Raw genomic sequence first — 26,107 nt, 5'->3', positions numbered from 1 at the left:
TATTTGTAGGTTAGACCACTGTTCAGATGATCGAACCATCGTACGCGTCACTTTCGATGTAGCAATGTTCTTTTTCAAAAGATTAGATAATATAAATAAGTGTATTTCTAACTATAAAGAACTTTTAATTCCGTGCTTTGAATTATGAGTTATTAAAAATGCCAAGTGTGATTAAAAAATAACTCTAGTTAAATTCAACATTGTTGTCTCATTACTATATGAAGTTAATAACACGAACAAAAATGTTGAATACATCTAAACGCATTTCCGTTGCGATTAAATAATTTGCAATAACCACTGAACCGTTTCTCCGTCGAATGCATTCATTCTAACCTGTACAAAAAATGGTACCGGTAGCAAAAGTCAGTGACGCATAACGTTTGCCTCCGGTATCTTATCTATATTTGAGAACCACCTAAAATGCCCAAGCAGCCTGCGGCGATACGTCTCCGGTAATCGTCAGCGTAGTTACAAGGCTTTTGGATGATCTCCAAATTAAGCTGCCGATGATTTACGGAATTGGATACTTTTCGGACGGCGGGCGAGTTCTTACGCAGTGACCTCGGGTAAATGGAACAGAAACGTAAATCCGAATAGACGTGGAATGGTTTATTTATAGAACACGGCAGAATGTTACGCCTTCGGTGAAATTACAGTGTTGCGCGGGAAAAGAGAAAAATCTAACGAGCCTTCAGTCATCGACGCTTTCGTTATCGGGAGTCAACGGTCTGTTATTGTTAGGTGAAGTTGGCAATTGCTTGGCCATACCGTTGGCAGCTCGGAACGAGAACGACAAAAAAAAATATGGCTCGCGTGCACTTATCGAGAACGGACGTCGTTATCCTTTTAATTTACACTGGTTCTCCGGTTTGCGTTCTATTAATGTTTCTCGACGAGTTTCGTAAACCTGTCGACGGTGCGGGTCACGATAAGGCTTAATGGTTTATCGGAACGGTCAATGGGACGTATTAAATATTTGATAAGTGACAACTTTTCGCCAGCTGCTTGAAACAGATCTAGTTATCTGCTGCTTGTCACGGTTCTCGATAATTGAGATTTTGAGCTAACGTTTGGTGCTCGTTATCCAATTGTTTCGAGCTGTTTTGTACGATTTTTTTTTATCGAAATATAGCATCGAATAGGTAATACAGCAAATCAGTAGGGATTTACTTGATGTTAGAATTACTTTCTGTAGACAGATTTACGAGATTTTGAACGGTACTGAGATTGAGCCTTAACTCTTTGCACTCGAGAGTGACTGAGAGGCATCATTTGATTTGATACAGCAAAATTTTGAAGTTGAATATTTAATATTCTAAATGAAACTTTGTATTGCTATGTGAAATATTTAAATAGCTTTGTTGCTTAATTTATCTTCGGATTATCGTTAAATTAGTTTTAGACAATGTCGTTTATGTCTCGCCGGGAAATGTTGAATATTTCCAGTGAAAAACCTTCACGTGCAAAGGGTTAATATTGTGTCTATATTAATGGCGTTACGTGTGAAATAAAATCATATATTTTTCGCATCTTTAGAATTTAAGTAAATGCTATTACGTATTTTTGATTGAAATAAGAATTATATGATTATACTTGAATAAGGTTATAAAACAGTATCCTTGGGAACGAAGCACCTTTAAATTGTAATTTGTCTACTTTGAAGGATGGTGCGTCCTTAAATCTCAAAGGGCATTTTCATCGTCGTTATTTTATTTGACTTTCCTCGAACTTCTTCGATATACATAGTGTTCATTTTTATCGCAGATTCTCTTATACCGAATTTTTACATATTTGCAAATAAATTTTTTAGCAAATTCAATACGTTTTGTCAATTTTCCACTGATGCACGTAACTATTTTTTGCCTTTAATGCCATTGATTCGAATTTCTTTTAAAAGAACTCTCGTTTGCCATATATTTTAGCTCTGTTTTGTAATTTTAATAATAATTCTCATCATGATCGGTTTCATTTTGTTTTTCTTTCATTTCTATATGTTTTAACGATGTTCGTCATTATTAATCTATATTTTCCGTTTCACTGTAGTAAATAATTGGATTTTTAGTTAAAACTTTCTTATTCTGTCTCTTTCTTTTCTGCCATAACAGTACGCTACTGAAATAATTTTTTTTTAACAATTCTTCTTAATAAGACGTTAATTAAAACGTTGTACTTAACTTCCTTTGGCGGATGTACACAATACGTCAAGGGTGGATTTGGCCGAGAAAGAAAGGGACCTGAAAAGGAAAGGTAAGGGAGAATTTGGTGGTGGAAATGCTACTGAATTCATCATCAGTAGCAAGTAGTACAAAATATAATTCACTGAAAATTTCAATTCAATAAACGTTTCTTGCATTATAATTTAAATTGTATTTTTGGAGATCGTTTAATATTTTAACACTATTCAAGAGATTGATTGTTTATAAATTATTTTTAATCAAATAAACATTTGTAATATATTATAATTGAAAGTTGATGTTTATTTAGCCAAAGCTATATTAATAAATAAAGTTTTGACCCAGTAATATACTTTATTTAAAGTTTCCTAATTTTTCCATACGAACAATTAAAAAATATATCAATTATTTTCTGTAATCTTAAAGGTTAAATTGTCTAATGAAGATTTCAGTCGAATGCGATTAACAATCGATTGATACAATTTAATAACCGCGAACAATGAAGCGCAATTAAGGCAGGCGATCGACAATCTTGAATTCTGAATAAAACACGAAATGAATTGGATAATTTCCGATTTGAAAATATTTTCAGACAGATATAACGATCCACATGATGGTACTGGATAATGATACCGAGTACTTGAGTGGGTATAAGCGAAACTCCGTAACGGAATGGTTGCAAAAAACAAAACAGGCAAAGAACAATGGTAATTTTCTGTACGCTCTATATTTATGTTAAGTAATGCTTTTATCACAATGAAAGCCGTAGTTTATAAGTATACAAATAAAAAAGTGTATGCTACAATTCCTCGCGTCGTAATTTTCAAACATGTTCCCATCAATCTATATTGAAATTATGTTTTCCTTAAAAACATATGACTTCTGTAATTTCGGAAGGATTTTTTAACTACTTCTTTTCTTCAATTAGCATTTGAAAATGACTCCAAGTAAACATTTTATACATATAAAGGAAATAATAATTAATAGACCGTGGATTTTTATTTAAATTCTCATTTTTATAGATTATTCCATAGAAATAAAAATAAGGAAAACGTTGATTTGACTAATTACAAGATTCCTTATGGTAGGAATGAAGTTAAAGCGTCATGAACACTCGTTAATGTGAACTCTTTTGTATTTTACAAATTTAATGGTCTACTATAGGTATTATAATAATGATACAAAACTGAGACTTAGTTTTTCAATAAAACGTCGGCGACTATTTTGATAACGCATGCAGTTTATAAGAAAACTGGCAGAGTATCGGTTTTATCCAAACCGCAAAGGGTAAAAGTCACGTCCGAACAGATAACAAAGTATTAAATATTTTGATATTAGATTCGTTTTATGTCTGTGCTGAAAATTCTCACAAATTTGCACGACGAAAAGAAAAATGCGCCGTGCATGCGAACGATTAAATGCCATCTGCATACAGTAGAAAAATATATTCTCGTCGCAAATTGGCTTTATTTAAACAAATGTAATACCCAGACATCAAAGAATCTTTTTGTAAACGGTATGCTGCAACTGGTGGATCAACCAAAAAAGGCATGATAAAAAAATACCTTGAGTTCATTTGGGGCTTCGTTTTTAAAGAAATGAAACGTGAATAATTTCGCATTGGTATTAATTGAACAAGTTTTTTTAATTGTTTGACTAATTTATTCTTTGATTCCCACACGTGTAAAATTGTATCTTTTCTTTAAATTTAATATACATTTCTTTTCACAGTTTTGAATCTTTTGTCAAGTGTTCTTATCTGGCTTCATTCTTATCTCCTTTAAAGAAGTATGAGTCACTGTGTTTTCAGTCTTTACCCTACGCAGTGTCTTTTTTTGGACGAAGAGTATATCATCACGATCTTTGCAATTTTTTTTAGAAATAATCTTTATTCTTTTACACATTAATAAACTGTAGATTCTGTGCATTTGCTATTCGCAGATTGCCTTTAAAATTCAGTACGATGAAAAGATTAATAGTTACAATGTAAGATTTTTACTTTGACCTTGAGACTCTCGATATTTTATCATCATGTATTACATAATCATATTTGACGAAATTGAACTTGTGCCTTTCAGTACATTGTCCCGTGAAGCATATTTCTTACAATAATACAAGATAAATATTATATTATAGCTAAATCTTACAACACTGCAGTTGAAATGGCGATGTTTCTATTAGCTCTACAAGAATAAGTTCGTTTGTTCCTACAGACAGCTCATAAAAGAGCTTTCCGAGAATGGATGATAAACTCTAAAATAAAATTTACGATCGTTGAAGTGCTAACTATTTCACTTAAAATAACATCATTCGTATGTTGCCGAAATATTGCGTAAAATGTGAATTGGAAATCTACCTGCGCTACATTCGAGTTCCGTCGTTAATTCATTTGCGAAGGGTATAGTAAAATTTCGTCGAGATTCGTTTGTGGAGAACATTATGAAACGTCGTTATTTAATTTGCGTGAGTACGTTGTCATAAAGTATCGATGATTTATTCGCGGAGGCCATAATGAAATATTGTCGATCAATTTACGCGCAGACGGTACAATAAAATAAAATACCGTTGCTTTCCCTCCGCGAAAATATGTTGAAAAATTCAACGCCTAAAGGTAGAACGAAAAGTTAAATACAATTCTAAATTAGTAAATTACTAATCGTGTTTACGATCTTGTTTGTCTGAGCACCCATCCAAAGACGCTATTGTTATTTTAGTCTTGTTCGAAGGCCATTATTGGTCCTAAATCGTCATTTATTAGGCGTCGATACTATATCTTTCTGTATTGTAATTTTAACTATGTGCCCTATTAATAGATGAATTTTAAATATTAAATGAAATCATATTTGTAATATAATTTTAACTGAAATCCTAAATGTAATCACATTTGTAATATAATTTTAACTGAAATACTAAATGAAATTGTATTTGTAATATAATTTTAACTATGTGCTCTATTAATCCTTTGCATTCGAGAATATTTCTCGTTATAAATATTCATTATTTTCTGATGAAATCGACGAATGTTTTTGCAACTAACGCGATGAACAATCTTACATAAATTAAAGAGAACTATTTCATTCGAATGTTTTTGCGTTGATACATTATATAAAATGTGATATGCAATTTTAAATTTTATAATCTTTCTGTGTTGGATCAAATGGTGATTGAAACTCGTTTCTCGAGTGTAAAGGATTTAAAAACCGGCTTTATAACGCGCTACCCGATAACTACAATCGAAATAATTTTCATTATAGGAAGTGAGAGTCCAGTGTTTGGTTTGGAAGGCAGCGGAACCGCTGCTGGTGGAACTTCTTTGAGACTCGCACCACAGGAATTACCTAATGAGATATCAGCTCCCTACGAAGTTCCGCAATTTCCAATTGAACAAATCGAGAAGAAACTTTTAATACAGAGACAACTGACTGTCAAGTAAGTGAAACTGTTGTCAACTCGTAGATTAAAATAAATCAATGATTTGTATGGGGAAAGTATCAGTAGATATGGTACTTTCATATATTTTCAATGCTTGGTTTATGTTAAGATAAATTGGTATTTCAAATACCGATACTTTGTGTAGTAGTACCAAATCAATACTGATACTACAGAAAATCAATACTTGTTTGATGCTTTACGAAACTGTACAGGGTAATTGCAGGGAAGATGGCCATATGTTCTGTGAAACGTATTCAAGTGAAAAAAAAAGAAAAATTTTAATGGTTTCTTTACCAAATAATCGAGAATTAACACTATAAATTGAGAAACATCAGTTGTAATAATGATTGTATCAATTATTTATACAAGATGATTGAACCTTCCCTGAAATTACCTGATATTCTTTTAATATCTAATTGATTTATCCGTAACCATTTGATATTTTATTAAATTGTCGATACTCATTTGATGCATTCTAAATGTATGACGAAACTGTCTAAGATTGTACATAGTTAAAACTGTTGAATAGTCGCTGATCATCGTTTAGCTTCTGTAATGAAATTGGGAACGGTGAAGAGAGAAAGGAAAGTGGAAAGGAAAAAGTAGGTTTCATTTTGGCTCCGCTAGTGACTTCATCAGCGAAGGCAACGTAACAGCCCCTATCCTAGACGCGAGATATTGATCGATCTTTTTCTCAGATAGTGCTTATGTGTCCTGTGAATACTTAGAGCTTTTTCGTGTAGATTATCTTGATTTTAATTGATTAATGATCGATATTATAATTTATCATATGTGCCAGAAATGTTTGAACGTAGCAATTAATTTGAAAAATAGGAGAAAGCTTCTGAAAATGTTACAATGGGAACTGTTTTAGGTGAACAGGAATTGAATCCAAAATATCTGTTTTCGAATTGCAATCATTCCTGGCAATTCAGAGCTACTTTATTATAATTTCAGGAAATTGTGATGTTACTTGATTCAGTACATTAAAAGGTAAAATTGATATGCTTTAGATGTTAGACGAATAAGGAATAATGAGGATTGTATATGTTCAAAATGGTGATACTACGAGTAGTTGCGAGAAAAGTGTTGTGTTCGTAGCCCTCTAGTGGCAAATACAGGAGATGTCACGACAATCGTATCAATTATCGTACTCTCATGGTAAGAAAATGGAAGTAAATGCAAATAGGAAGAATCTACTTATCATCTATCGGTAGCTGAATCATCGAATCTAATAAATGAATTTTGTATATTAATAACTACAGAGGAAAGTACCAAGTGTGATGTCATGAAGTGTAAAATAAAGCACATTTACTTACTGTTATTATCTTCACATCTATTGTGTTTAATTTTTTATATATACAAAAAAATGAGGTTTCAAATGAGTATCAATATTTTCATGAAACGTTTAAGATGTATGTAAAATTATATAACTCTACATACATTGTTCAAAGTAATTAGTTTTTCACTGAAATCTTAACAGAAGTATTCAATGTAACAATACACAAGGAGAAAGAATGTTTTTAATCTTATCCATGCAAGTTTAAAATACAATTCTGTAACTCTTTGTTGCTTCCGCTGCTTTTTTCTATCAAATTATTTTGCAGTCTTTCTTAAACTGTTCCGAATTTGATGGGTACCGTTCAATTTAAACAAATCTTCCAAGTAATAAATTCTTTATTATACATTAAGTATAATCATTCCCCACTTTACGCTACTAAAACAGTAACTTCTAAAATAAATGTATCTGTGTGATACAACTTGGAAGTTTCACGGATTATTATTGACAAAAGTTCAGAAAAGTCTTTGAAAAAAATTGTTGTTCCATTTTCGGATCATCAGTTATAAAACTGAACAAATCCGAGACGTTTGCATAGAAGAGCATAATTCACACTCATATACACAGGCACAACATAACCCAAAGAACTGCGTCGCACGCAGCTGTTCCAGATGACCCAGTAACCGATTTCCGCATCGAGATGCACATAGTTTGCGACAAAGTGCCATGGAGCTCTCACACAGATGCAAATTTTTCGGGGAAAAAGTGGCGTCGGTCTATTTATAGCAGCATCATTCGTTTTACGGGACTAACCACTTATCGTTAAATACTTTTATACAACTGCTGATTTCTCGAAACGTTAATTATAAATGATGAATTGGTACACTTCAGATAAAAAATTTATCATTCTCGATGGTCTGCTAAGATATGGAAGATTTCACGAAGGAAAATTTGACTTCGGTAGACATAGTCTGATACTCGTCTACAGGGTGTTTCTGAAATCGTAGTGCTACTGGGAAGAAAATGAGATTTTTATATAAAAAAATTGAAAACATAGAATAAAATTTTCTCGTAGAAATTTGTATTTTCAGGATGATCGAATTTGAAACTTTATGCAACACGTTCACATTGGTATTCACGATAAGTAGAAAAGGCAAGCTAAAAGAAAATGTTATTTATTCTTTACGTAAAGTGATCTCCTTGTGAATGTTTATAGTATCAGTTTTTGAAAATGAATTTTCCAAGGTGAGACAAATAATACAGATGGAGAATTCTTCTTTTAACTGAAATATATTTAGAAGAATGTAATTGTTGTAAGAAATTGTATTGTAATATCCCAAGTTGGTGCGTACTATACAATCATTGAATAATAATTATTAAGTTTCATTGAAATTAAATATTATTTGGAATGGAAGTTCAAGACTCCCTTCGTTTCGATTCGTTGGAATTACTTCCTCTCTTCTTAATAAGAATTTTATCTTGGAAGAGTAATTACCCAGTGAAAATACGAAGTATTACAGCCCTCACAGTGAAGTAAAATAACTTCAAACGAAAATTCTATGAACTGTAAAATTGCTCAAGATTTATAAAGTAGATGTAACAAAAAATATGTTTCAAGATTACCAAGAGAAACGATAGAATTAGAATTATTAATGTTCATTCATTTAAAATTATCTGTTCTATCTTTTTCATCAGAATAATTTTCCATTTCCTTAATGAAGATTTTGTTATATAATGAGAGGAGAAAAAGATCAAGATCTTCGAATTGTAGAGATTTCATCTTATCGAGGTTTTGAGTAAAGGGCTTTAGCAAACGAAAATTCGATTGCTGCAGGAAAATAATAAAGAATATTTATAACTTTTAAAATAAATAGCATTCATTACGTGCTGCAAAAAAGAAAAATAGAAAATTAGTACTCGCGAACTTATAAATAATTTTTTGTTTCGGCTAAAACAACTCATGTTCTTGGAATCATTCGACTAACAATTCGACCATTTTTTCTTTCCTTGATTATAATAATATTATGATTATGGTAGTCCTGTATTGTGATACGTATAATGATAAGATAGGAAATCCAGTATTTGCACACAATGCGATTAGCTCCAGAAACTATCAAATTATATAGTCACGTTGACTGAAACAAAAAATTGTTTATAATTTTTGAAAGTATTCATTTCTCAGCCTATGTTCATTAGGATTTTTTCATTTTATTCGACGAATATTGTCTATACTGGAGTTCTGAATATTCTTTTATCACAAGTTACAGAGTTTTTGTGCGTCAAGTTATAGAGATTTTTATCGCGGAGCGGAAGAGAATGAAGAAACTTTACGAGTTGCCGAGGTTCGATTGTATTCTACATGTCATCTTGTTTTTTATTAGTTTTTAGTATATCTTTTTATCACTTCTCTTTACTTTCTCTTCATAACGGTTTTCTTACGTCAGTCTTTTACTGCTACTTTATGCTTCGTCTTTTTATTCCTATTCCATCCTTTATCTTCTTTCGCGAGCCATAAATGACAGAAACAACTCTAAGTTTCCAATCAGTGCTGCATATCACTGAAAGAAAGCTAAAAACCACAAGCAAAAGTCGCATGAAAAGGTACAACGAACCATCAAAAGCCTTCAGGTTGTTGTTCTTTCGTGCAAAGCTGCCACAAGAGACCCAGCCACACAACTACGCTTTCCCTCACCAACGTACACCATCATTTCTTCCTGTACCTCTTTCCATAAACCATAAATACCAAAAACAACCCCAAATCCCCAATCTGCGGTGCACCCTACTCAAAGCTAAAAACCACACGCAATAGTCGCAGAGAAAGGTACAGCGAACCATCAAAAGCCTCCAGATTGTTGCTCTTTCGCGCAAAGCTGCCACAAGAGACCCAGCCACGCAACTACGGTTTCCCTCGCCAACATACTGTACTATTATTTCTTCCTGTATTTTTTCCCATAAACCATAAATGACAGAAACAGCTATAAGTTTCCAATCCGCGGTGTACCCTGCTCAAAGCTAAAAACCACAAGCGAAAGTCGCATCGAAAGGTACAGCGAACCATCAAGAGCCTCCAGATTGTTGCTCTTTCGCGCAAAGCTGCCACAGGAGACCCAGCCGTACAAATACGGTTTTCCTTGGCGGCGTAAGTAGAAGTTCCTCGAATGTAGCGAACGGTCATATTGACGGGGGATGCGTTATATGTTCGCCAGTGCTCGCACGGACTTCGATAACACGGGGACACGCGCACGAAGAAGGAAGGGGGTGGCTTACACTCGGATGGCCCTGACGGCCGCGTCCTGCTCAGTCGTCGTGCGATAGTCGGCGCGGGGTGACGTGCAACGCGTTATGCACTGCGCGAGATCATCCGCGAATCATTTCCGGTCCACAGCCACGGCACACTGTGCTCGTGGGCGCACGCAACAACGGCGATCGGTTCTCGATAACCTTTTCCGAACTCGCGGCTAGTGTATCCCCGAGGCTAGGCCGTGTGAGTCGGTCTGTTCGATTCCTACATTCTTTCATGCTTCAGAATCGTTGCGTTCGCTGTTGTACCCCTCCGATTAATCGAAAAACGTTCCCAATCTTTCCCGACGAGATTGGAACACGAGGAAAAAAACGCTTCTGTACGCAGTTCCGTTGCTCCCCTTTGCGACGAACGCTTCTCCGAGCGACTTCGTCGAATCCCGATTGACAAATATGTTTTGTGATTTGCAATTAACTGTCCTTGACGAGATTAATTTTGTTTTTCTTCCACCGCGGACTCTCCGGTATCATATCTTTCCGTTTGTTCGCCGGGTCGATGTAGTTTACGCGTATTGCACTCGACACAATGAACCGGTGCAGTCTGGAAGTTCGTACGATTTCGAAAATTCTCGTTCGGTTCCTCGAGTGTCGCCGGTTATTGGTTCAATCTGCACCGGGGTGCGATTCGCCGGTGGTTTACGTCGTGGTACTTGCTATAGCTTGTTCGGTTTAAGTTACCGAGTCTTCGAGTTCGTCGGATTAGTCGCATCGGATGCGGTTTTCGAAGTTGTATCCTCGACTTCGTTGATTTCGTCGAGTCGTTCATTTGATCTACGACACTCTATTCCAGATTACACTTTTGGATAGCGTTAACAATACGGAAATGAATCGTTCAATTGAAATTCTCTTAATCGAAAGAACCTATCGATCCGTGCGCGTTACGTTCACCGTTTACTCTTACATCATTCCACTATAAATTGGAAACGATTCATTTGTCACGAGTGCTCCTAAACGTAGAGGTACAGCGAGTGCGAACGTCAACGAACGATTTCGATTGTCTGTTCCAGTAAGGGGTGAATGATGGCTGCGAATGCGCTCGTAGAACATTAGCCGGTACTTATTTCGATAACGTAAAGCACGACAAGTGGGAAGAGTCCTTTCTCCGCAGTTCGCAGAAATGCTCCGCGCGACCGATAATCTAATTAAAATTATCTTATCGGCATACAACTTCCGAACTAAAAATGAATGAAACGGGATTGGCGAGCACGATACGTAACATGGACTAATTAACAGAAAAAAGAAAAAGAAAACATAGGCGTACATGAAAACGATATGCCAATATCGCGTGCGAGCGATTTAGTTTTAATTCTGTGGTCGGAGTAAGACGAGACTAAGAGGAATAACAGTGGCAACAGGGAAACCGGGTAGTTTCGTCCTCCACCCCTCCGCTTCCTCCCTCTTTTTTTTTGGGGCGATAGTTAAACGTGTGTATGCAAGAGAAGTAACGAACAAGAAGGATACCGTAACATGTTCGCTGGTGCGAACGAATCGAAACGATGGCTGAGGGATAATAAAATACTCTTGAGGTAAATTAACATAGTGCGGTAATCAAGATTACGTGTACAGTTTGACGGGCAATGGTCGCTAGTAAAAATAGTTTCGATCGCGGTGCCTGTCTCGTCATTGGATTATTTTCATCGCCTCGATATCGCTTTTAAAATAAAGTCGAAATTCGCAGCTTGATCCTTCACGGATAAAGCCTGAGATATTTCGATGGCGTACGCTTGCCAGCTACGATCTTAATATACCCGTACATATTTTAATTAGTCTTGTTGCGGCTGAGCTAATAGTTTATCGGTGACAAATTCAAGTATAGTGGAATGACATCGGTCGGTACTTTATCCTCGAGTTGTCATCGCTTTCAGGGAATCCATTAGTTGCAACTGTGAACGAATTTATGTTATCTCTTCCTTTTACCCCTTTCTTTTGTTCTTTTTTAGTATACGTCAGATTTTAATTTTCTGCACGGAGTATGGAGATAGTGGATGAAATTTGAGTAAATTTGAAAGTTGATGCTGTGCAACGTAGAATCTTCAGTTAGCAAGGATTATACTAGATTACAGCAGTTTTGCTTTTAATCTGTTTAGCGCTTCTGCAATGATGACGTTCACGTGTGAATTTAATGGGACGTTTTTCAGTATGCGTCCCACCCTCGACCACGTGTTCACTGCGGTTCTGTATTCGATTGCGTAATCGCTACTAACATTGTGATCGAGATGAACGAACGCTTGCTTTCGTTACGTTGCGTTTAGTAATGGAGTAGTGAATAGTACAGGTTGTTTAGACATGTTACTTTAATGCGTTTATTGTTGACACGTTCGGTTTTATACGATTTTCGATGGTTTTCTTTTGCGTGAATAGCACGCACGTGTATTTGGAGGAAAGTGTAATGAGAATTTCGTTGTGGTTTATTGTGATTCTTTTCTAATTTAGTTCGTTATTTATATAATTTTCGAATTATAATTCGTTACCTTTTTATATAAATACTTTACAAATTCAAGGTAACCGTTTCCCTTGTGCTATCGAGTCGAACACGCGGCGAAGATTTTAAATTGCGTTTCATACGTGTCAATTGATTAATTCAACTCCTTATTTTATGATATTGTGTCAGACTCGTGACGAAGGTTGTACATTGAATTCAATAAATGTTGATATTATTCGATTCACGTCAGTCGGAAGGCAATTGTGTTTCCCGTCGATGAATGTTTAACCTTTACAATAAATTGAATTTCTCTGTGAATATGCATATTTCTTTTGTTACCGGGAAATTATTAACATTGAAGTGATTCTTCCCGGTTCAATCGGGAAGAAAATTATCAGACAATGGCTTGTCTCGAAATATCGAAACCGTCGCAACCATCGAAAAGAAATTAATAAGTAACATTACAAAACTATTGATCCGAGATATTCGGAACAATAGTTCTGCTCAGGCACAATGCACCATAATTAAAGAGTTCTTGTAAAAGAACACTGTAAGTCCCAAAATTAAAAAATTTCCTTTCTCCATTCTCAGGCTGTAGTAGATAATTTAAGTGCGATTTTCCTTTCGCAAGTATATCATTAATAATAGCAGTCCTCCATAATACCGATAACGTTGAGAGATGACATCATTGTGACATATCGTTCCACGCAATGTTGGGTAACTTTCTTCCTCCTCCTGAAAAATGTCACATCAACACTTACAACTTCGAACTGACTTTTTTTACACATACTCTTCGACCCAAGGAATTATGTCGTAATCAGCTGTTGCAGATGACCCAGTAACTGATTCTCGGCTAGAAATGCAGCTGATTTACAGCAAGGTCTCGGTGAATCCCGGTCTGGTCGCACAGACGCTGAAAACAAAATAGTACAATCGGTCTTTGCGGAAACATGTCCCGCACCGCAAGACAAGCCGCTTGTCATCGGTTAATCTTGTGCAACCACTGACAGTGAATCAGGCAGTCCGATTCGATACTGACCTCTATCCGTTTGCCACTGTAACAGATATAGGGTAGACCGAGGCGAATCAGATCATTTCGTGCGTGACTGTAACTGAATAAAAGATCTCGGACCTTAACACGTTCGCTATCAACGTCACATATTTGTGACGGGCGCAATCTTATGCTTTACAGAAGGCAAATGAAATTAATCTTATAGATATTGTTATTTAAAGTTGGAAACTACGGCGTTATATTCGGGAACTCAATAACTCGTTCCAGTTTGATGCTTTCGATATTTTGTTTAGAAGGTTTATTGGATTGAATGAAATATTTCAATTGAGGTGGTGCCCACCGAAATAAACGCTGGTAGCGAACGTGTAATTAATCATTTGTGCGCTGTGGGCGTGTATTTTTATACATGATTCTCACTGGGCTGCAGTTAATTTCGGTAAATATGTGAAAAATTTGCAGTGTTATAAGAATAATATTTTTGTTGGAAATTATTTATTTTTTGAAGGAGTATTACAAATATATGAGTTTCAAGTAATTATTTATAAGTTTTTAATGTCTAATCATTTTTGCTCGATTGAATTTTGGACGTTTCCTATAGTGAATTTTATAATCATTATTGGGAAAGTCGAGAAGTCAATTCAGAATGTATGATTAAACTTGGAAAGTAATTTTAAGTTCAAAATTCAATTCAATCAAAAAATAGTGTTGATTTCACGCGTTCGATTCGGTGAAACCGGGGAATTAAAATTTAATAACAAGTTAATTAATCGTACGAATTAACATAATTCATCGACCTTCGGATGAGTAAAAGAATATTCCAGAGTATTCAGCACTCAAAAGAAAAGGGATCTTTAAATCTTCTTCTTGCAAGGAAGAAACTAAGAGTGAGAAGTTATTCAGTCCCCTCAAATTCTTGTAAATAGATTCCAAAACTGAATGCTAGCAAAACCAAAAATTGTATAAAATCAAAGATAAATATTATCGATCTCCTTCAAGACTAAAATTGATCTAATTGTAACAATTTCAAGAAGCTTTTTTACCTCTACTTTTCTTCGTTGATAAGCTTCGTAGCTAAAAAACAAGTTTCTTCTTATCAAATAAATAATTCTAAACTTTTACCTATAATTTGAAATTATATTTTGCTAATTTCCAGCTCGCAGTACCACAGTTCAATTGTCAAGGATGATAATCTGTAGAAGTTTCATTCGTTACACTAGAACTAGTTCAACGAACGAAATTGGTGTTAGCAGCAAGTTACGTTTATGCCGTTGGTATGAAATAACATGAGACTATTCTACAAAAACGTTCTCCGCGTTTAAATTTTGATTTAAGACTCCGCGCGAACTTTGCCCGGTAGCTAATAATTTTACACACTTCACGTTCAAGCAGAAGTTGCACCTGAGTCAGTCTGAACATGACTCTCGGTGCCGCCATTCCTCTAGCGCGTAGGTACTCATCGTTATAATGACTGACATCCGAAGGCCTCGCTATTCTAGCTTCGCTCGCGAGTAAATCAGGTTTCCTGTGCCCCGCTTCTGTTTCCAAGGAATTCGAGACACTAAGCATGACACTCTCTGTAAGCTGAACATGAGAATTTTTTCAGTCCCCTTTGTTCCTGTATTATCATTCATTAGCAGATGTAGCATACGAAGGACTGCATATACAGACAACATTGTTCTACGACGACGTTGGTTTAGGTACCACGTGACAAGAAGCACTATTGAGTTAGGCGTAACAAAGGAGCGAAGTCAGCCATTGCGGGCATCGGAGATTTATTTAAGTGTTTTTAGAATTCATGGGAATACAGCACTTCGAAATGTTGTTTAAAAGAAAGACATCATTTATATGTACGATGGTGAATAATATTGATCATCTATTCAATAAATAAACGTAAATGTAATTTCATTTATTGAAATGATTATTTGGCTTCTAGATTTTATTCGGAATTAACTGAATGTAACATGTGAAATATACATGTTTCTTATTTTTGATTTTCCACGTTGAAACTCAGGTGTATAGTGATAATGGTAAATGTTGGGAGAATTGTTTTTAAGAAGAAGTTTAACCGATAATGTCGCAAGTGAGACATTTAAATCTTAAAAAATGGTAATGAATTGAATAGGTGATTAGTGGAGGTTGTTAAATGGCACGGAAGCCTTTTCTTCCTGATTAAAATTTCTTTAAGGACTTCGTTACGCCTTGCCAGAATACGCAAGAATTTTCCACTGGAACTAATGCATTCATACTCACCCTCCACCCCTTCTTTGTCATCGTTCTTATAGTGTAGATCGATATCTCCACCATTTATGCGAGCTCCTCGAAACGAAAAAACTCGTTATTCACGGTCAGCCGGCAATTAACCGTCGATGAGAAACGAAACAAAATCACTCTAGCGTGCAATGTTAAGCATTAATACAAAATCAGATGTTTATATATTATTTATTCCCTTTTTTATCATTGTTTTAATATTTACCACCAACGAAAACGTGATAAGATTTCACTTTTACTTAAACTATCTGAGATTTATGATGTAACATACTTTGCATTATTAGAACAGGTTCAGATAAGATAACATGTGGACCTTCCTAGCGCGTTTCTATTTCACACGAATACGTCTACTTAAAAATATGGACATTTCTTGATAACACGACACAAGCCACAATCAAAAAATTTCAACGAAGTGACGTACCTTAATTGAGACCTCGAACATTTTCCGTTTTAAATGCAAACGGAATTGCAAATGCAAGATTACCGAAACATACAGTTACGCGCCTATTCACGCGGAGAATTTAAAACCAGTTTCCCCTTACATCCACGGACGTGATATTACGGGTTTCACGGGGACACATTTTGTTCTTGCTTTGTAGTCTCAAGAGCCGGCCAACGAGTTCCTCTTTAATGTTACATTTTGCTCACCCCGAATCACGCTGCTCGCCAAGAGAAACTCGTTGTCATTCGAACACACGAATGGCTCGTAGAAAAAAGTAACTAACTCGTTATCAGCCACGGCTGAACTTTAGCAGAACGAAGAATTTTCCTAGTTCATGTAGATATGTGGATCGTACAAGTGTTCGTGTTCTACACTCAATGATGGTGAAATAGTTCTGACTATACTTCTTAGCTTCTTGCTGGGTCCCTCGAGTCACGCCACGTTATTAACAGAAAAACTGCGCCTCCATTTTGAAAAGACTCGGGTCCATTGTGTGTCCACAGAAAGCTCTAAGAAATTCCACTTAAAGTATCCTTTAACGGTTTAAATACTGGAATCCTTGTTTAAGGAACAACTGAGGGGTAATCACGTGTAAAGATTAACCTTTTCCACTCGAAACTCGAAAAAAACTCGAAAGAAAAAATAATTTTTGAACGTCACTTAACTGTAAATTAGGGAACAAAACTTTTATTTCGACATTTCACATAGTGATGAATTACAGGAAGTTTAATATTAAATATAAAATTTTATTGTTGTATGAAATCCAGTGAGGACTCAGCGTCAGCGGTGCAAAGAGTTAAAATGGAACACCGTATACGCATATATGGTCCATTAAACTTGAATGAGATCAGTAAATACTCCTTTAATTCCGATTTCGTTCAATTAATCTACAGAAACACAAAGATATGTACACATTGCTAAAGAGTTCGATGTTGAACAGTTTAGAGTACTCTCTTTCTGTTACGAGAAAGATATGGCCCCACGCTACGCAGTTCACGACGCAACGTCGTATTCTTGCACGAAGAAGCCATTTTGAATATTTACGATAACGAACCTTCCGAACTTGCATGATGGAAGCGAATCATTTTCGATTCTGTACTCTTGCATTTTCCCAATGTTGTTTAACAATTTCCGCTGGAACATTCTTCTTAAGTTCGGCCGCTTCCTTTAAGAATAATCAATACCCACGAGGTACTTGGCACAATGTATATATGTGTCCAGAAGTGTTGGGAAAAATGTTGTTCGGACAACGGATGGAAGATACGAATACCGAATGAAATTGCAATCGATGGTAACAAATAAATAACCTGTTGAATAAGGTTCTATACAATTTATATGAATTCTTACTTGAATGATTATTTGTTTCTTTGTATGGTTTGTATTGACTGTTACTTTATAAAATTAACAAAGAATATACGTAACAGTCAATACAAACCGTACGAATAAACAAATAATCATTCAAGTAAGAATTCATATAAATTGTATTTATACATTGTTATAAAACATAACACATGTACATAAATATAAAATTAACAAAGGATCACGTTTGTAGAATTTTTATGTTATTATACATTCTTCGTATGTTGGATATTATATATTTTTGGACTGTTTAAAATGAAAATGGCCATCGATAACAGAAGGATTTTTCCATGTGTGTAAAGAAATGCATTGGCGTAGTCTATCGAAAAAATATTTGCTGAATCAGTAAATAAGTAGCGATACTTTCAGTACTTGCCACTAGATGGCTATTAAAGTAACATTTTTCTCGTAACTACTCGCAGTCACTAAATGTTTCAAACCTCGTTCTTATATAATCTCGTGTCTAACATGGTCTGCTAGATAGCCTTGCTGATAAGACTGCTCTGAAATCTAAGACGGGGCACATACGTTTCTGTTTATATTCATACTCTTCTCCCTATACTTTCATTAGCGGATTTCTAAACTCGTTTTTGTTCAAAATTATTTTTATAATTGTAAGTTATTTGAATAAATCAATTACTTCAATGAATAGATCGATCAATTTACTACTAATAAAGGATAATTATAATATTGAAATTCAATATTCGACACACAAGAATTCATTTCATTGATTACCTTAACGCTAGAACCACCGACATTTCCACGTTTCTTTATGAAAACTACAAACGTGGATTTATTAAGATTTGCATTGGTTTAAATTTCAGTTTAGGCCTTACTAAATCAGCTTCATTAGTCATTTTTCAAAGAAGAATCTGTACCATTGCAGGAATTGCAAAAGAAGCAGTTAGAAACTGGTCATTTTGTGCTACATGGTAGTTCTAGTGTTAAATAGTTGTTTATTCGAGTAAATTGGTTATTTGACGTTGACTGTTAACTGACAAACGAATGATTCAAAGATATCAATCTGTATTGTGCTTCGTACTGAATGTTTTTTACATACACGAGATGTTGAAATCATAGGAATCTAGAGAGATGGAGTTATTAGTTGATTTCATTGTCTGACGTTTCCTTTCGAATATGTTAACTCTGAGGATGCGAAGTATTGATTGCGAATGAGAGAATACGAAAACTAGCAAAGGCATGGTTTGTACCGTTTAATGCGCATCATCTCGACTGTCTGTTTTGATTATCTTCCACATGTTCACGTATTGTACTCACGTACAATATGAAACGACCGTTTTTGTAGGTCAACATAAAAATGACATATTCACTAAGTAATCATTGTTATCTTCTCACAGTATACATTTTGTACGGATAGTTTTATTACGTTTCACTGTATTGTTTGTCTCTTTAGTGTTTAACACGTTGACTGTCATTATGCTCACTGATGACCGGAGCTTCGAAATTGCTTGAAAACAATGACAATAAGAAAATTGATATTGAATCAGAATCTTTAATAACATAAGCAGGTAGATGATAGCGTAATATGAGTACTGTAATACCATCATTACTAATCACTATAGCAAAACGCTCGAAATTCTCGAGGCAATCTGTTAAATTGTCAATCGAAAGATAATGAAACAAAATTCTTTTAATCACTGTGCTGTGAACTGTTAACTGAAAGTCTAAATTGTAAAAATGGTAAAAAGGAATGTGCTTTTTTTGCCAATTCTTTCAGGCATGTTCAAGCTATCCATTGCTATCAGAAGGTACTTTATATTTACGAGTTTAAAAATGTGACGTTCAACCTTGTGCCCACGTTATGTTTATGTATTATTCGCCTACCTTAAATTTATATGTGACCGTGGATGACCATGTATTGACCAACAGAATACGATAAAATAATTCCTCCCTCGTTCGCGCAGGATCTGGGACACTTTGTCTATAATTGGATGTCGTTACTATTTCCAAGAACTTCTTAACGTGAGAGACACGTTAGCCACGGTTCGTCAACGACCGATTGTCCAGCGTGGCAAAAAGAATGTAGCAAATATCACTGATTGCCTGGTTTAATCAAAGAATAAAATACAATATGTTGAAATTTTTCAATAATTGTTCCGTGAAAATAAAATCAAACTTGACTCCAATCACCTTCATACAATTTTTAATAATAACCTTTAGCGTTGATATGTTTTGAAGGCATTTCGAGGTACCATTTTCATTAAAATGCAGTTACAAATCAAATATGCTTAACCTCTTATTTCTAATTGAATTATTTCTTATGTTTATTTACGACCAAGTACAAAGAGTTAAGAATGAAATTATTCGATAATTCGAAGGCATTTCGAGGTACCATTTTCATTAAAATGCAGTTACAAATCAAATATGCTTGACCTCTTATTTCTAATTGAATTATTTCTTATGCTTATTTACGACCAAATACAAAGAGATAAGAATGCAATTATTCGATAATTCTCATTAAAATGCAGTTACAAATTAAATATGCTTAAACTCTTATTTCTTATGCTTATTTACAATTCATGTCCATATTTCTTATTCCGAATTTAATTTAATATAGAGACACTTGTATCTGCACTCTAATGATCGTAAAATATGTTTGTACTGAACGTATGTTGAAATAATAACAGCCTTGAAGCCTGTAATAAAAGCAATGATGGAAGATAAGAATACTATTTCATAAGATAAGTAATGGATAATATCAAACGAAGTTGAAGGCAGTGTAATCAAGCGTTATTTTTCTACCAAAGGTTTTTGTAAAACGGTCCGTAGGCTGCATTAGACGATAGCTAGTAATCAAATGTACTAATGAAATGTTATAGAAATGATTATCTGAAAAGGGCGTACGTAAGGGTAGACCCACAATGGTAAAGAGCTCACAATTACAACATCCCGATAATATTAAAAATATTCTCGATCTGCTCTTGGAATGAGGACGATGGGAATATCTCCATCGTAATAAAAATATATTTTAAACCGTATTGGACTTGATTTGAAATTTTCAAAAGAATAGTTTCTTAATGTTTCTAAAACACTTTTCATTCCACGAAACATGTTAACATTAAATTGAATTTACTAATCCTCTGCGGACGAACGTCGACATTTTGCTGACACCAAACTTTCATGTTCGGAATACTAAGTTGCAAACAAATGATTTAACTATTGAAACAGCAAGAAAGCAGTGCATGGTTTCCTCATTCTCTATTGTTTAAGCATTCAGTATATAATTTGGCACAATCTGCAGAAGATTCCGTATAGTTCAAACAATCTTCGTCCGCAAAGCGTTAAATATGAAGTTCCTCAGTTTTTCCTCCTCAGTTCCTCCTCAATTCATAGTGAACAAATTATATTTTCGACGAACAGTTAATATTTATTTAGAAACGATTGAAATAGTATAGTGAAATTAGCGGTGAAATTAATCATAAGGCAGGAGATTAAATCGAATCAGTTCAGGTATCATGATTACAAAAACGATTCCGAAGATTTTATCAGTTTGACTCGAATGATTATCTTAAGTGACTGAAGTTAACAACATCCCCGAATTTCTAACGATTTTTAATTGTCCTTAAAGTGATGTATGATATATCTATATACAAACTACTAATACACTGTACGACTTTTGGTTTGCCTTATTTTTACCTTTGCAAAAATCGATCCGCATAATTCTCTACCTCATTTTCATCAGCAATACATCACTAACGTGTCAATAATTTGTAGCAATACAACGAAAAATTGAAACATCTTTTAGTTTCAATAACGATTTACTAATTTAGTAAATTTACGTCTCGTTGGTCCTTCTCGCTCTTCACCGATGATCGTTGACTTACGTTGTTAACACTGAAACTACCGAGCACGTAAATTGACTTTTAAAATTCCTCTATAGAAACTTCAAGAGTGCATGTATTCAGACTTGAATTGATTTATATTTCAGTTTGCATATTACTAAATCAATTCCTTTAATAATTTCTCGGAGAAACATCTGTTATCTTATTAACACTTGAATCTTTTCGATTCTTTTGTTTCGCAATTATTAATATCTTAATAGCATTGAATATTCCAAATAACCTTGAAAATAAGTAATTTCCCATGAATACTATAATGAATATCCGAAGGAACTGAAAATAATCCACTGTTACAATTTTTATAAAGATTACATATTAATCTTATGAAATGCTCGGTAGTTCTAATGTTAACACATTGTTGACCGGTCACGAGTTAATTCGCGTCCGCGTCTGTATTAGCTATTTCAATTTTTGAGACGCAGGAAATATAAGATATTGCAAAAGTAAAATATTCAAAGTTTCATCTAAATTCATTATTGAAATTTATTCAAATTGTCTCACTTTCATATTTAATTACCGGAGTAATAACCGGTGACACGTGATTGCTTCCGTGTAAAATTACCGGTTAACAATGTGTTAAATAATATCGAGACGGAATTATTCCGCTCTCTTCTTGGCAACGTGTAACTTGTCGTTTCTTCGTGTTACGTTTCCAATACCAGAGAAAAATCATATTTATCGTATTATTTTCAGAGCTGCCAAGGATCTAGAGGAACGCCGTAGCCATTATGAGCCCTCGCTCGGACCTGGTGTACCGGATGACATCGACCATAGTTTCAACCTCGAGGAAAATGACTTCGTGCCACACTTTCAGAGAGTTTCGATATCCGGGGAAGATACTTCCGGAGTACGTAAAAATATTCAATCTTTCGTGATTAGCGTTCTCGTTCCGTGAATACGCTAATTTCATTACTGCTACAGGATTAACCCCTTCTATGCGTTATCAGTTTAGACTTAAACCAACGCAGCAAAATTATACAGTTTGATATTCAATATTAATCCTTTGCGGTCGAATACTGTTGCAATTACGACTCCTGGCTTTCATGTCTAAAATTGAATGCTGCAAATGAATGATTTCATTATTCAAATGAGGAGAGAGTTGTACGTGGTTTTCTTCTTCTCTGTTCCCTATTATTTTATTTCTTTCTTAAGAAAGTGTACTGAAACCATGGAAATACTGAATTGAACTGAATTAACCCTTTCGGTCATGACGTCCTCATATGACATACTAAATGAATGTTTGGTGTATCTAAATTCGGTAAATTTTATTGTTTGTAAATTTGACGTTGTCCTGATATTATCAAAACCATGGATTCTATTCGACAATGGTGTCGACTACTCTTATCAAATTTTGTTATCACAAAGTAAAACTAAAGGCGCATTCGAGTGGACTCAGGAAAAAGTAATTCGTGACCGAAAGAGTTAAGGCAATCTAAATTAATCACATTTGTGTAATATATGACCAACGGGACACGTAATTGTTGAATTAGAATTCACTCGCGTCTGATCTGAGCTTGATTGAAATTAATAAGAAGATCTAATCTAAGTAGGTTAATTTCTTATTATTATATTGTTTCTTTCTTCATTCGGTTTCTTATGGAAAGAGTTTTAGACGTTTAAACAAATTTTCGTCGGCAAAGGGTTAAATTTTGTGTAACATATGTATAGATTGAATGTAGAAATGAGATTCTGATTCTTTTAAGTTACTTATAATTTCTCATTATATATCAAATGTAACAGAAATATCGATATTTGATCAGAAAATGATGAAGATTTAGGATGGAAAGACTTTGAAGAGGGTTAAAAATGCAATTATTCGATAATTTAATGGTAATTATTGTAATCGAGAACATGGTGTACAGACTATTGGTGTAAAATGAAATTATTTCAGTTTCTAAGCACTCAGAAAGATAAATTTGTTCTTCCTGGGGCTTGCTGAGTTTTAGCATCAGTAAAGCGTGAAGGTAAATCCGCCTTAAGTGGTAGAACAATCGAATTTGTAGAAATATCTGATAAGAGATACATATATATCTCTTATCGGTGGTATATCGGTTAAATAGCAATCATCAACATTTCACGTTGATAAAAAAATCATTGCTATCGGCACGCGTACGTAATATTGATCGCTACTGACTTTGTTGGAGAAACGCGTTAATATGTAACGTATGTACCCGGTGTCTCACTTGAATTGAATGTGAAAGTAGTGAAATGGGAGCAATGAAAAGACCTAAAGACATGATTCATTGAAAGTTCGTTATATATATTTGAATAGTATAATAATAGTAGTGAAGGGTTCGTTCCATTTTCCTATAAGTATTATTTACTATTATTATTCGTAATGTCAGTTAAGTAAGTCACGTTAAATTGCAGTAAAATTAACAGGTAGCCAACCACCTGAAAAAAACTATGATTATAACCTTCCTCATTAACTTCAATTGAGCTTATTTAACTGAGTTTATTAAACACTTCGTTTTATAAATGCGAGGAAGGTATTTGACTAGTTACAGGTAACTCCAAATCAAAACTTACTAAATAACAAAAGAAAAAAACAAACAAAATGAAAGGCAATCATTTCTGAAGTGAAAACCCAAAGAACCTTCAGGCAGTAACCGGTTAAAGCATAAACCAGAAGCTAAGCTTAGTTATTATGCAAAAATGTGAGCGTGATTACACAATGTGTGTTACGTGGTAAACCCGATCTTGCCTTTTCGTAGTTTCTATGAGAGGAAACCTTAACAGTGCTGCTTTACAGAGGAAACCTTAGTTAACAACTATCACCCTCTTCCGCTACCACTTCCAAGTTCCGTTATGCTATCAGAAGCTCTTTAATTTCTAAGATACTGTCGTTTCTCTTTGTTTGTGACCTTCATTCCAATGCGATTCGTTTGAAAGACAATTGATACATTACAGTTTATGTAGGAACGTATTGATTTAATTATGGTAGCAGCAATTTATTAGAACTGATTAGGACGCTTACGAAATATGAAATGAATTGGAAACATTGTTAAAACGTTATTCAGTTTTTAATCAAGTTTTATGTATGTTCAAGTTTTAATAATTAAAAAATTTTGAATATATTAAAAATTTCTCTCCCATTCATATGTTTGTTTTTTTTTTTTTTTAACAAGTGTCATACTATATATTATTTGCACCTTCTACAATTCAAAATAATTTTATGTAACATACCATTAAATGTATTTTAACGAACATCATTATGAACGTATATATTCCATTAAAAAAATGACTTAACCTTGAAATCTTCTTTCACTACACTACACCCACAAAAGAATGATTCCATGTATTTGATTAAAAGAAACACCCTATATATTTATTTCATTCTTTTTCGTGATTCAGATGAACGTAATAAATTCCCAAAGTTTGTACACCTATCTCCATTACAAAGAGCATATTATTAGAAAGGTTTCTAATTAATTTCAATTTTATTAAGATTTTAATAAAATTAAGGCAACAGATTATAATCTGTTACATTAAACATATTGGATACTATTTTGATATATCGTTATGTTTATCAACCCTTTACACTCGGGAGCTGACTCTCAGTCACCATTTAATTTGATGCGGCAAAACTATAAAATCTAATATTATATTTAATGTTCAACTTTGTATAATGCCTCGATATGTGAAATATTAGAATAAAATAGCTTTGTTCCTCAGTGTACTTGTAATTTCCCTTCGAGTTAATTTCAAAGAATATTGTCTTTGTCTTGTAAAAAAATGTTAAATATTTCTAGCGAGAAACTTCCGAGTGCAAAGGGTTAATATCTTTATGCAAAGTTCAAAGGAACAAGAATTTCAAATACCTGTGACTTCGTAAAATGATTTGAAACGTATATTTAAGGTACCTCTGGAAGATCTTCAACAGGCGTCCCAGTTGCTGGTCCAAGCGCTGGCCATACGTGAAAGATACATGAACAACTCGAAACAGAGTTTCCCTTCCATAACGTCGCGGTTTTTGCGTAGCATCGACAAAAGGCCAGTGAACAGTGACGATGAAGTCCAGCACGATGACCGTAAAGCCATCGCAGGTATGTGCAATACAATCGTATCGACATTGTTACATTTCATTGTTCAAATCGATAGAAGTGTGTTGATCCTCGGATATTGGCTTTACCTGTGGCCGGGTCATTTATGACCCATGCGTATTTTAAACCATTTATATGCAAATATTTTATAGCCACTTAAACTACGAGTCGTAAATTTCTTTAGTCACATTAAATGTTAACATCATAGAAGAATAAAGAAATAGAGCGTATTTATAAACATTGTGAAGGTAAACAGTGTTTATTTATTATTTTCTTATCGTTGCATCTTGTGCAAATGATTTTAGATTCTTTTGGTGGATAAATATAGTTGTTGCGATTTGTTAATATATTTATCGTCGTCGACGACACGAATGAAGCGTCGAAGGTTATATTTGTAGTATACGTCAGAGAACAAATCGCTTTCATTTAAGAATAAGTTTGCAAAAAGATCGATCAATGAATAATTATTCTATACGAAAGAATCAATGAAAAATGTAGAATAAATTTCTTTTTATT

The 26,107-nt window shown here is 34.3% G+C and overlaps 2 protein-coding genes across 19 annotated transcripts in view; one reads left to right on the top strand and one right to left on the bottom strand.

Moving 5' to 3' along the window:
- The window catches only part of AMPdeam (AMP deaminase), a 47,175-nt gene that overhangs the window by 14,380 nt on the left and 6,688 nt on the right, over positions 1 to 26,107 (top strand). For 4 of the 13 annotated variants that reach the window (XM_031982571.2, XM_031982570.2, XM_031982576.2 and 1 more), the window contains 4 exons: positions 2,767 to 2,881; positions 5,429 to 5,603; positions 22,242 to 22,395; positions 25,408 to 25,594. In XM_031982571.2, coding sequence (XP_031838431.1) covers positions 2,767 to 2,881; positions 5,429 to 5,603; positions 22,242 to 22,395; positions 25,408 to 25,594 — 631 coding nt within the window. Of the gene's footprint in view, positions 1 to 123; positions 567 to 2,766; positions 2,882 to 5,428; positions 5,604 to 10,164; positions 10,378 to 10,490; positions 10,506 to 11,192; positions 11,712 to 22,241; positions 22,396 to 25,407; positions 25,595 to 26,107 lie in introns of those variants that run through there. The other 9 variants (XM_031982573.2, XM_031982572.2, XM_031982579.2 and 6 more) reach the window with 6 other exon arrangements.
- On the bottom strand, positions 12,015 to 21,514 carry LOC116429536 (uncharacterized). 6 transcript variants are annotated; one of them, XM_076372428.1, is made up of 5 exons: positions 15,870 to 16,260; positions 14,994 to 15,200; positions 14,660 to 14,690; positions 13,647 to 13,719; positions 12,024 to 13,520 (listed from the first exon to the last, which is right to left on the bottom strand). In XM_076372428.1, the coding sequence occupies exons 1-4, from the start codon at positions 15,921 to 15,923 to the stop codon at positions 13,694 to 13,696; spliced, it is 318 nt and encodes a 105-aa protein (XP_076228543.1). In that variant the 5' UTR covers positions 15,924 to 16,260; the 3' UTR covers positions 12,024 to 13,520; positions 13,647 to 13,693. The 6 variants fall into 6 exon arrangements, 1 of the variants encoding a protein (XP_076228543.1); XR_012999773.1 differs by lacking the exon at positions 14,660 to 14,690 and adding an exon at positions 14,739 to 14,809 and having other exon boundaries at positions 12,032 to 13,520; XR_004235532.2 differs by lacking the exon at positions 14,660 to 14,690 and having other exon boundaries at positions 12,467 to 13,342; positions 13,398 to 13,520; positions 14,739 to 15,200; positions 15,870 to 16,027.

The sequence above is a fragment of the Nomia melanderi genome, chromosome 1, assembly GCF_051020985.1.
Source record: "Nomia melanderi isolate GNS246 chromosome 1, iyNomMela1, whole genome shotgun sequence".
Classification (NCBI taxonomy): Eukaryota; Metazoa; Arthropoda; class Insecta; order Hymenoptera; family Halictidae; genus Nomia; species Nomia melanderi.
The sequence above is the reverse complement of the archived record's forward strand: the minus strand, read 5'-3'. Positions and strand labels throughout refer to the sequence as shown.

Bases quoted from the DNA above. Each gene is read 5' to 3' on its own strand.
- LOC116429536 (XM_076372428.1), bottom strand. From the start codon at position 15,923: ATGGTGGAGATATCGATCTACACTATAAGAACGATGACAAAGAAGGGG. The intron at 14,691-14,993 runs GTGTGTAAAATT...CTTGTTTTTTAG, and splicing joins AACTTCTGCTTGAACGTGAA to CTACGAAGCTTATCAACGAA. The intron at 13,720-14,659 runs GTAAAAAAGCTT...TCTTTTATTCAG, and splicing joins ATCAACGAAGAAAAGTAGAG to TTACAGTCACGCACGAAATG.